At 47.5% G+C, this 12,073-nt stretch overlaps 1 protein-coding gene across 11 annotated transcripts in view; it reads right to left on the reverse strand.

Moving 5' to 3' along the window:
• apbb2b (amyloid beta (A4) precursor protein-binding, family B, member 2b) overlaps positions 1-12,073 on the reverse strand; it is a 106,513-nt gene that overhangs the window by 31,195 nt on the left and 63,245 nt on the right. For all 11 annotated transcript variants that reach the window (XM_035425841.1, XM_035425840.1, XM_035425839.1 and 8 more), the window contains 2 exons: positions 5,079-5,225; positions 473-600 (listed from right to left, as the gene is read on the reverse strand). In XM_035425841.1, coding sequence (XP_035281732.1) covers positions 473-600; positions 5,079-5,225 — 275 coding nt within the window. The remainder of the gene's footprint in view (positions 1-472; positions 601-5,078; positions 5,226-12,073) is intronic.

Genomic DNA, 12,073 nt, shown 5'->3' on the forward strand with positions numbered 1-12,073 from the left:
CCGACTGAAACAATCCCCCACGTCTTTCGGGTTCCAACAGCCCTTTTCATTGTAACACCACGCATAATAATAAACCAGTCCAACTCTTGGCCAAAGCCCTCAATCATTTAAGTGAAACAAAGACATTCAGTTCATAGGAGACACTTCGAAGTTAGAATATAACGTGCCAGCAAAAGCTCTCCGTGCAGACAATTGATCTGCGCCTCTATAAACCTCAGTATTTTCAGATTATATATTGGCAATAATATAAAAACAGAGACAAATGTGTTAGCAAGAATGCTTTCCAGAGACCTGGATTCAATGACTATTATGTCAGACCGTGTCTATGAAAGAAACACACATGCTCACATTCATTTGTATAGCAAAGGACAAAACCCGATCGATTCCAGGCCGGAGAAGGCCGTCGTGAGGGTGCGTGTGACGCGAGCGCGAAGCGCGTCGTCACGCAGACTTGCGAGCCCGCGCTCCTTACCTGCCGTTGTCGCGGCCGACGCCCCAGACGCGGATGCTGACGATTGGCTGGGAGTGGAGCACGCTGCGGTCCATGGGGTCCACCAAGTTCAGCATGTTGTTCTCAAGAATCAGGTACATGTCCTTCCCCTGGGAGACGAACACAGACGTCACACACCCACGGTAAACTTATCTGACCTTAATACCCAAATGCGGAAACACTTCCATTGTGCATGACTTTCATATGACTCCTTTACAGAGCTGAGCATTCACGGCAGCCATTTTAACTGCTTATAATTTCACAAGTGATATATTGGGAAAGCTGTATATGTAACATGCGGGGGATATTCCCCTTTTATAAGGGTAAAACATTAGCGCCACTGGCTGAGGCATAAACCTGAAACCCTGTGGTTACAAGCTGAGCTCAGTAACAGCTAAGTTAAGTTGAGCGTGCAAAGGGCAGCTCTGAACTGGGTACTGCAGTCCCAGAAAGGGGGACTTCACAGTCAATGAAGCAGCGCTGTTTGTAGATTTTCACAACACCTCGAAATAATTCCCGGGACCATGAATTTTAAAAAAGGGATTGAAGCAGGAAGGTATCCATTAAAGTAGAGACGAGCCCATAAGACTGTGGGAGAAGGATGATCGAGGGGCTGGGTAAATTCCACGAGTTAAAAGTGGAAATTCAAAATTCAAACCGCCTGAATGCTAAGAATATTTCAAAGCTTCTTCTTAGAGTTTGCTAAAGAGTCTCGCTAGAAGCATGACAGAAAAAAAAAAATTCAGGACTTGAAGCTAGCACTCAATGGGATTAGCAGGCTGAAAATGGCGAATGTAAATCCTGGCTCCCTCGGGGACAGCTTGGGTGGGGACCGGGGGTGGGAGGGGCGATTGTTCCCGCACGAGCAACCAATGTAGACGAACCGAGAAAATGATTTCTAACAGACTCGCGATGGCCTGGATTCAACCCCCCCCCCTCCCCCCCTCCTCCCCCCCTCCCCCCCTCCTGAAACCATTTTGTTGGCTGTTATCAGTAACAGGGCAGGCGGGTAGGGCAGACGCCGTGTCCGTCGTTCCAGTCCTGGAGCAGCTGCGCGTTTTCGAGCGACAAAAACGCTCTCCCGCTCTCTGGACGCTACGCTCCCGCTCGCTCCTCGTGTCGGCGTCAAATTAGCCGGCTGTTCGCGCAGACCGCCGCGGCGACGCTCGCGTTTGGGGAAATGCCCAATTGTACAAATTTCAAATAGGGGAGACCATCGCAAACGTGTTGTCAAAATGCACGCCATTGTCAGGCCGCAGAGAGGGAAGAAAAATGAACGGCTTATTGGAAAATTAACGGCTTCGTTTTTTTTTTTTAAATCAAAAAAACTAAGGGAAGCTGTTTGAAACTGAGCAGCTTGTATGATGATATCGCTGATAGAGAGTGCATGTTGGTTCCTGTGGCAGCCTGCGCACGCCTACAAGCTTTTAAACAGCCAAGACAATGCACAATGAACAGCACTGATGTTGCTCATTTATAACACCATAAAGCCCATTTTCACAGCTTCCTAGTGGAATGTCCAGCTAAGGCATTAGCCCTCGGCGCACTGTTAAGTTCCACAGCCCAGATCAAAACCCTGACCATCTCTGCCTTGTGTTTAGTCAGCTGCTGTGATACTGTCTACACCAGTGGTTACCAACCCTGTTCCTGGTGATCCACCATCCTCTTCAAACTCCTTACAAAGCACGCCTCCTTCAACAGCTACAGATACAGATCGAGTCCTCGACAGGAGACGTCGCTAAAACTCCAACCCAGCTAACTGACGCCATGAGCCTGTGCGTGCAGTACACCGGGCTACGCCGTAGAGCAGTGGAAACCAACCCTGTCCCTGGAGATCTACCAACCTGTAGGTTTGTCATTTCGACCCTAATTCGGCACACCCGATTCTACTAATCAGCAGCTCAACGAGATCTCCAGCTGCAGAATGACGCGCGCTCCGTTAGGGTTGGAATGAAAACCCGCAGGAAGGTAGATCTCCAGGAACACATTACATTACATTACAGGCATTTAGCAGACGCTCTTATCCAGAGCGACTTACACAACTTTTTTACATAGCATTTTTACATTGTATCCATTTATACAGCTGGATATATACTGAAGCATTTTCGGTTAAGTACCTTGCTCAAGGGTACAACGGCAGTGTCCTACCCGGGAATCGAACCTGCGACCTTTCGGTTACAAGCCCAGTTCCTTACCCACTGTGCTACACTCCGTCCGTATTGGTTTGGTTGCCGCCGCTGGAGGGTTTCGGGGGTTCTGTCAGAGCCGGGGCCCCCCTCCCAACACCGCAGTGACAGGAGCGGGAGAGACGGCAGGCGGTCTAACTCCCCCCCCGGCGACGCTCTCATAATCAGGTTACCCCGGGGACCGTTTTTACGCCGAGCTCTCCGTCAGCGCACCGCAGCCTCAGGCTGCATCATCGTCTCTCTCTCCCGCACGCGTCAGGGGCGATATTTCACCGGTCGCGTTTAAAAAAAAACGAACCGCAAACCGTACCAAAAAAACGAAACCGCCTTCCCTTTACGGACGGTTTGGATTCAATTCGACGGTCCCGTCGGGCCCGGCCCCCGTACCGCCACCGGGTCGCATTGAAATTCAGGGGAGGGTCTCAGTGAGTCTAACCTCTGACCCGCCCGCTGATGGGAAATTTCCAGGTCCGAGGCGGAGAGGCCGGGCCAAGGGCGCCGACGACACGATGAAATATTAATCTGTGACAAAGTGCCGCCGCGGACGCACCTCCCGCTCTTTTCATTAGGCTGCGCGTCGGGCGCCGGATCTTTTCCGCGGCGCGGAGAGAGATGCGGGTTAATATACTGTTGGGGGGGGAGAAAAAAACCCAGAGTAGCGCCGTGCCGGAATGCTGCAGAAACGTCCTCTGCCCAGGGGGAGCCGTCATTGCCCCCCCCACCCCCCACCCCCCACCCCACCACCGCCGCCGCCACCACAGTCCCCCACCAACCCCCCCTCCAGGCGCGCCTGATTTACGGCTGTGCTCTGCTGCAGTGTCGCGCCGCGGCTGGAGAATTGCACACTGGGAGCGCCCGCGGGGGTGCGGGGGGGTGGGGGGTGTGGGCTCGCTTCGTTATTTATGCTTCTTCACCGGCCCCAGTACCCGCCCCGCACGTCCCACTCTCCGGGTACTGAGGCTCCTGGGCCTGTTTCAGCAGTCCGCCCCTCCCCCCCCAGGTCCTAGCGGTCGAGAAAACCGAGCAGCGACAGAACCCCCTTTTGGGACCGGAAGGTAAAATGTTCGGTCCTAAAAACAAAAAAAAACAGACCCTTCCTCCAGTCGGCTCCATAGGCTGGCTCTCGCCCCCCATCTCCTAAACCCCACCCCCCCCCCCCCGCCACCTGCCTTTCTGAGCGTCGTTCACACTCGCTGTCAACACCCCGGGCAAAGTCATGCCTCCTGACTGCGAGCCCGAAAGGTCGCGGCGGAGAAGGTTCCGGAAAAGTTCTCAGGCGCTCGGTTTTCGCGCCTCGCGCTCGCCACTCGCGTCGCGGGGAGAAAGTCCTCGGTGTAAGAGCGCGCGTCTGAGGCCTTTTAATTTTTCGGCGGCAAATTGAACGTTACACGCCCGCCTTTGTCTGACGCGTAATGTATAATGATATCTTGGCAGGCCTTTGTGGCGGTGCCGCGGATTTTGCCCGCGCAGAAAGAACAAATTAGACCTGCGAGACAAAAGGCCAGCATTCATCACGCCTGACATCCAAATTAGGAGCCCTCGCAATTATCCACAGAAGCCTGAGCATTGTGCATGCATAAAACACAGCAGAATGGGCTCCTGGCTGCATTCATTTACTGCTTTTTTTTTTATTTGATCTTATATTAATTAAGCCATAAAAGTTTTTAAAAGATCGCTTTAGTCACAATTACGGCGAGCGCCGAATGAAATATCGGCCCGATCCGCGGTACTCTGCGCTCCCCTTCGATGTATGCCATCTGCGAGGCACGCACATCCGCTCTGGTCGCCCGCACGTACCCACACACACTGTGCTCGCACTGCTCCCGTACCGCACCCACACACACACACACAATGCACTTACACTTCTATACACGGCAACCTTCCTCCCGAACACACACATGCACCTTATCACAGATACCGCGTCCCCTCAAACACAGGCAAACACAAACAAACACACACGCATGCACGCACACACCCTTTTTTTGTTTTTCGGGTTCTACGCCACTATCACATATTTCATCAAGGAATTTTTTTTTTCATTTTTTGGCTGTACTGAATAAACGAAAGCGACTTCAAAGTCATCAGCATCCATCTGTCAAAGTTTCTGTTCCTCTGCTGCAGCTATCGTCATTTCATGCCACTTCCGCAGAATCTGAATCTGTGCCACCCACTGGCGCACAGTGTCACAAAATGAACAGTCTGAAGCTGCAATGAGTTTACGCGTGTTTGCATGCGGCGCCTTGTTTGGCTGTGGTTCGATTTCAGCCGAGCTCCCCTTCTTATCAAGCATGCTCACAGCTTAGCTCCGCCCCTATAGCCTCATAAGCCCCGAGGCCCCTCCCAGTTCCCGCCCCTTGCTCCGGCCCTTCCTCGTGCCAGGCCTTATACGGCCCCGCCCTCACCTCTCCCCATATGCCCACGGTGTCCCTGATGTCGTTCTTGCAGTAGGAGAGCTGGCGGATGCAGTTGTTGACGGCGACGCTGCTCTTCCCGGGCGCGAGGTCCTCCTCCGCCATCTCCACCCAGCCCAGGGAGCGCACGGCGAAGCACTGCGCAGAGAGAAAAGACACAGACATTAGAGACACCCTGAGAAAAGTCTGTCTTAACACATCCTTTTAGTCCTGTAATAAAACTAAAAAACGTTTTTTCTCCTCTCAAGCATGAGAGACTAGCCTGTTTAAAGTTACTTTTTGCTTGACAAGTGAAACTGTCTTACCCTGTCGGCAAATCTAGAAATTAGTAAAAATGTTTCACCTCATTGGCAATATTTTTGTCTTATTTAGCAAAAAAGTAAAAGTAAGCTTTTAATGCAAAATATAAGACGAAAATACTTGTTAAGATTGATGTATTTCCTGGTTTATACTGGGTACATGGTACAGTATGTACAGGTGTCCCATTGTCTGGTTGTTTCTCTAAGCATTCAGTAGTTTACTTCAAAGATACAACCACTTTAAAAGTAAGCATCCAGCCAAACTTTTCTGGGGTTGTCCTCTCAACAGAACTGATGTAGGGGTCCTTTAACTAAATGAACTTAATTGGATCGGGGGCACTAAAAATAAGATGCCATTTACACCTGGTTTTCTTGAAGGGCTTTCACCAAACCCCAGTACATTTGTCCTCAAAATCCAGGTCACGTAACAGACTATTTTTTTCAGGCTCGCACCAAAAAAAAAGAAAAAAAAAAGAAGAAGTGCTGTAGAAGGTGATCTCAGGTTGGTTGAAAATGAACTGTGATCTTGCCTGAAAGCTAGTGCTAAAACGATCTGCACCAGCTCGCTGCAATTCCAGGAAGTATCCGAGGACACAAGCGTGAAGGGAAAAGTACGAGATGACGACATCATGGCCACTGTGCTATCCAAACCAGCTGGCAGATTAACAGTCAGTCACGCAACAAATGAACATTGATTCATTAAAAAAAACCTGTCACTAACCTCAATAGCAATCACAGCACAGCATGCTTGTCTCATTCACTGCTTTTTCTGCTATTTACGCAATGTTAAAGAGATTCAGAGTTCCCAAGTTCACCTTCTGGGGTTTTTAGATTTAAGTTTAAGTGAAGCGTAAGCCCTGTACGTGTGGTGCTTCAAAACTCAGGTATTAATACGCAACTTCTGCTGCTGTGCGGTCTCTCTACCGGTCTGTGTGTCTATCAGTGTGTCCGTCTATGTCTCTCTCACTACACACCAGACACACACACACACACACGACTGACAGATACATACAAACACATATCTGCACACATGCACAAATATACAAACTAGGACAGAGAGAGAGAGAGTGAGAAAGAGGGAGCGATAGATAGAGAGAAAAATTTCCACCCACACCCACACTTACACAAACTTTTAGGCACACATAAGCGCAGTAATACCCCTGCAAGGTTAGCGACTGTAAACTACATCTCGGCTCAGTGACACAAATCTCGGGCGGCGTAAATCTCACTTTACGGGCCCCGGCGGGGTTGGCGGACTGACGCAGAGTTAAAGAGAATGATGTCGGGCTTCGCGCTCCTGCAGCTGCCCGCCTGGCACGGTCGCGGGCAGAGCGCTGCTAACGTCCTCCTGCGAGCGACGCCCGCGGGCACCCGCTCGACGGCGGCGCTTCCATTACGAGAAGCCGGGTGGCACGTAGCACCCGGGCTTCAACGCCGCCATCCGCTCGCTGGTACTCAGAGAAATCAGCAATCTGTCTCACCATGCCATCTGACAAAGGATGAGTCACTTATTGTCACACAAAACTCTATTTAAAGCTCATTTCAATGTAAATTATTCTATTCCGAAAAAAAGCCAATAGATTTATGATAAAATGTATTCAAATAAGACTTTGCGACAACGCACCTAAGCTTTCCCTTGTGTTTTAACTTACAAAGCAACAAAGAGTAGCTTTCAAACTTGGCAATGGAGGCGGTTGCAGACGCTGGCCTGTGAATCACATGCTCTTTAAATATTCATTTGTTCTTTAGTGCCTCACACTGCAGCATATGAGCTCTGGCCAGAAAACACACGCACACACACACACACACACACAAACACACATGCACGCACGCACGTGCACGCCCACACATGCATACACATGCAGACATGCATTCACACACACACACAGCTACTTTTGAGCACTTCTGTGGAAACAATGCAGAGAAACAGTACCTGCACACTGTTTCTGCTCCCAAATAGGATTTACTGTCTAACTGAAAAGGACAGATGTGTCATCCACAGCAGTGCCATTTATCCATACTGTGAACTCACTCTACCTTACACCTTTAATATTGTAGGATTTGTAAATAGTATATCTTACTTTGTTCTACTCGGCAGTCTCAAAGATGTCTGGTCTTTCCTCCCACACAATGTACCCTCTAAATGTCCTTACAGGTACCTCCTGTACATCTCACAAAGCCACTGTCCTCTTTCATTAAGGGCTTGTGTGTACATAACCCTGCCATCTAAATCACAATTTGCACTTAAAGATGTCAACAAATACTTTTAAAAATACCCTTGTGTTTGTCATGAATGGAAGCAGGAACTGACATGGGAAGAACACTGATCTTGGTGAGGCATGGAAATTGAGTTTGTAATACTTTGTTTTGGCCTTTGAGGGTAGCCTCGACTCAATTAGATAAAGTCTGAAGCAGATGCAATCCAGTGTGTTGGTCCTTCAGACTTGCTGGGTTCAACATTTATCAGATTTTTTGATGAAAATCCTAATCGGTTTGACACCTAAATGTTCTTGCCCTATCCAGAGGCTGTTTTCCATTACCAAGAGCAGAATTAAGGGCAGCTGTTAGAGAATTGACACATCACACATTTTCTGGAACAGATGATTTTCATAACTGGTGGAGAAAAAGCCAAGCCTATCAAGATGCCACCATCTGTCTCTCGTCTTTGACCTCTCTCAAAGTCTATCCTCAGGGTATCAGTCAAATAATTCTATGGAAACAATTTGGTTAGGAGACTGTGAATGTAAGAACATTTTTAAGATAGTTTGGAGTCCACACTGTGCCATAAAGATAAGCAAAATTGGGACAGTGAGAAGAACATACCTGTAACCTTATTTTCCATAGGCTACTGCCACCAACAAATTTTGGTTGGCTTCACAGAGGAAAGGGTAACGCGAGCTCACACTTCACCCAGACAAGCTGCTAAATACATTTCGGATGCTACATTCCGTAAATGTGTGTTAATGTCATTCATCCGTAGATTAAACAGTTAATTCATTTCATTGTCTGAGAGAAGTCCTGGGTCCTGAATTCTGCATATTGCTACGTATCTGACTGGCAAATGAAGAGTTGGGTAATGCATAAATCCTTCATAATATTTCAGGGGTACAGCAGATCAAGCGACGGAGTCTCGGAACGTACGTAAGGGGGAGGGTGTCGGGGGCAAAGTGCCGTACAGCACAAAGAACTGCGCAAAAAGCCCTTTCATGGTGTCCTTGGCATGATGAACGAGGCGCAGAGATAGGCACTGCATTAATACCTTATCTTATTCAAATAATCATATACTGTAGAGAAAAATAAATCTAACGGCGGTGGCCCATATGGGGGAGAAATCGGAAAATGTCACGTACCATACAGGGGCCAATCATATATCTTAAAGCATATATCACCAGTGGGAGACCGTACTCGGGAGAACCTTAAAATGTCATACATTGTAAGGGGACCAATCATATATGGTAGCAATATAAATCTCACACAGAGTCAGGGGAAGCGGGTTCTTAGCTGTGGCCTGCCTGTGCTCTTCGGAAGCAGCAGTGCTAGCCATTACCTGCGCAGCAGTGCCAGCGCCATACCTGCTTTCACATATTTCTTACTGAAAATTGTTTTTTCAAATGATCAACAACTGAAAAAAAAAACCAACAGTCTGTGAAATAGGTCATACTTAGAAGCCCCTCGTTTATTTTTTTTCTCTCTCACTCTAACGTTTCAGGCCAGAAATAGCCAGGTGTTAATTGCCTAGCAAATGCCTTTTTTGGGTCACTTCGATGCTGTCTATTGGCCACATTACAGCCATTAACAGCGAATGCAACATTAACACTGAACTAACAGTGAATGCTGCGGGGGAAACTCCCACTAAGACATGTTCATTCACTCTTAACAAGGACACCTGCATTTCCATCAGGTTTTGCTTCCTAGTAGCCTTTTATGCATAAATCCCTTCCTGATCCGAGTAAGGTTAAGCTATTCTCACCAAAAGTTTACTTTATACAGGAGAAAAGAGAATTTATACTTCAAAGTAAAAAATAAATAAATAAAAAAACAGAGGAAAGGGACTACTTTTAATCTTGTAAATGCAGCATGTGAATTCAGTAAGGGGTCAGCTGTGAGAGATGCTTCAGTGCTCATGCTAACTGTTCAGACTGAGCTGTATGATTTTATGGCTTTTAACCAAGGCACTCTGGCAGGGGAGGAGAGCAGAAAACCTCAACATTCTCCAGCAGGAAGGAACACAACTTCACGCTAATGAAAAAGGCAATAAACCCGTAACAAAGCACTTAGCGGCTGCTGATGAGACACGTGTCTGGAACTGCATTGCAGGTTCGAGGCACAGTCGCTCGCTCCATTCATTCGGCTTTGCGCGGCACGTCGGAGCTTCTCACCCAGCTCCCCACAGCAGAGAGCTTGAGAGTAGCGCCCCCTGCTGCTCGGTTTAAGCCGAGCTCAGCGGCGACAGCCCAGTTATTCCTGGGGCTTTTTTTCCCAGAAGTGCACAACGCGGTTGCTTTTTACTTGCTTTTCTGTCAGAAGAGGTGTTTTTCTTTTAGTCTAGATAGTGGCGTCGCTGCTGCTTTTAAAAAAATTGTTCAGTCAACAGACCCCCAAGACCTCTGCCAACTACCTCTTTTGAGCATCACCTCCTGGGGAGGGAGCGTGGGCAAGGGTATAGACCATGGAGACTGAGCTGGGGGAAAGGCGGGGGGGGGGGGGGGGGGTTGGCCCCAAACCATAAAATGTTCTGAATGACTCTTTTCTTTCCCTAAATAACCCCATAAAAGAAAGTCTAAGCAGAATAGGTTCGACTCAGATCCTCTTGTTGTTACGACCTTTATAGATTGAGCCATCTGCCAAGACCGCTTACGTCATATTCTGAATGACTTTGCTCAATTTTAACCATGCATAGCAAAGACCGGCTGTCTAGAGTGTGCTTTGTGAGATTTGCGGCCCTTTCACTGGAGAAGCGAAGGTATTGTTACGAGTCTCTGGACAACTCCACTGCTATGGGAAACATTTGCCTACTTGCCCCCATGCAGATTCAGATCAATGTCAGACTTCATTCAAAGCCTCAGGACACCACTCAGAATAACCGATGCAACACGGAACCAATGCTTTATTGACTTGTGCTCTCTGGGGGAAGACAATCAGCGATGCAACCGCCTCCCCTGCAAATGCGGGCATGAATGTCGAATGCAACTGGAAAAGAATCAGGATAGAATTCGGTACTTTTCTACCTATGTACACATGGGTGACCTAAATCCCATCGAGGTAAACCCGTTTCTGACACTGAAAATGTATGAACTGCATGCTTTCATGGTAGGAACAAAAAGTTCCTGCACCTTTTATTTTTGCTTTTGACAGGGTGGTCCTTAGATGTGAGGTAAGGGGGAGTTCACGTGGAGATATTTTTAAACTCTTTTTGCCTCCATGAAGAATTCATTGCTGCCTTTCCCCCTGCTCGAGCAGCACTCCACCATCTGAGCACTTCTGTGGCACTCATCAAACTTTCAGGAGATGATGTCATCCCAGAATGCCTTGGGGCACTACTTCACAGATGAGATGAGGCAAGTAAATGCTGCGCTTCGATCCAGCCTGAATACATAGATGTCCAAGAAGCCAACCTTACACAGCATCTAAAAAAAATCACAAGCCTGCTGAGATGAACAAGTTTGCTCAAAATCACAAGTTCTGCTCTCGTCGCACCCAATGCTTTTCAAATGAGCTGGTTATAAAAAAGTGAAATATTACTGAACGTAAATCGAAAACAGCTAGTCTTAATGTGGTAAATTTGCATTCTGGAGTACATCATAAAGCACATACTTCTTAGGCACTACACGCACGTCTCATATAATTTCTTTAAACACGCTCCAAAAAACAACAATATAACTTAATGTGCAAAACAACATGGGTAAGGAAACGCATCCATTTTTTAAGCACTCCTAAAATCCTGACACAGTTTAGCAGGAAGGATTTAGACGCTTCATATAAAAACCCTGGCTAAGCACTCCTCAGCCCCGTTCCTATCACTTGCCTCTCCACAGAGATTTCAGCCCGACAGAAGGGGAATAAATAATGTGTGAACTGATTACCGCTCGTTCGCTTGCCACACACTCCATTTCTCCTTTAAAAAAAAAAAAAAAAAAAAAAAAAAAAACTTCAGCTCTTTCAGACTTCCAGACACCGATATGAACTCATGAGCTGACAGTCCACCACCTGGCCAGTCGCCTTCTGGCTGACAGCTCTCTGGCCATTCGGCTGCCAGCTGACTGCACTCAGGCACTTCGCATATAAATTCTCTACACACCTTCTCATCTAATAAAAATTATAGAATATAATGTGGAAATTCCACTATAATGAAACTATTCAAAACATATAGGCTTTACAAAGTACTCTAAACTGTAAAAAAAAAATTTATAAATAAAATGAATTTACCAGGAGTAACAGTGGGTGTAACAGCCACTAAAAATGGGAGAGACCAATAAAGCAACACATTTGTTACCTTGTTAAGTTAAAAGCGGAGCTACGGTGCTGTTACAGGTTTTCGCGTGTAAATACACCTAGTTTCAGTGAGAACGCAACCTGTAAACGCTCATTACGAAACGCGTTTGAGGTATATGAGGTATGCAACCCGAGGCCGATGAATGTAAATAATGAGCACGCCTCTCCGCTCAAACGCCTGATTGATTCCCTCTG

Source organism: Anguilla anguilla, chromosome 7 (genome assembly GCF_013347855.1).
Source record: "Anguilla anguilla isolate fAngAng1 chromosome 7, fAngAng1.pri, whole genome shotgun sequence".
In the NCBI taxonomy this organism is placed as follows: domain Eukaryota; kingdom Metazoa; phylum Chordata; class Actinopteri; order Anguilliformes; family Anguillidae; genus Anguilla; species Anguilla anguilla.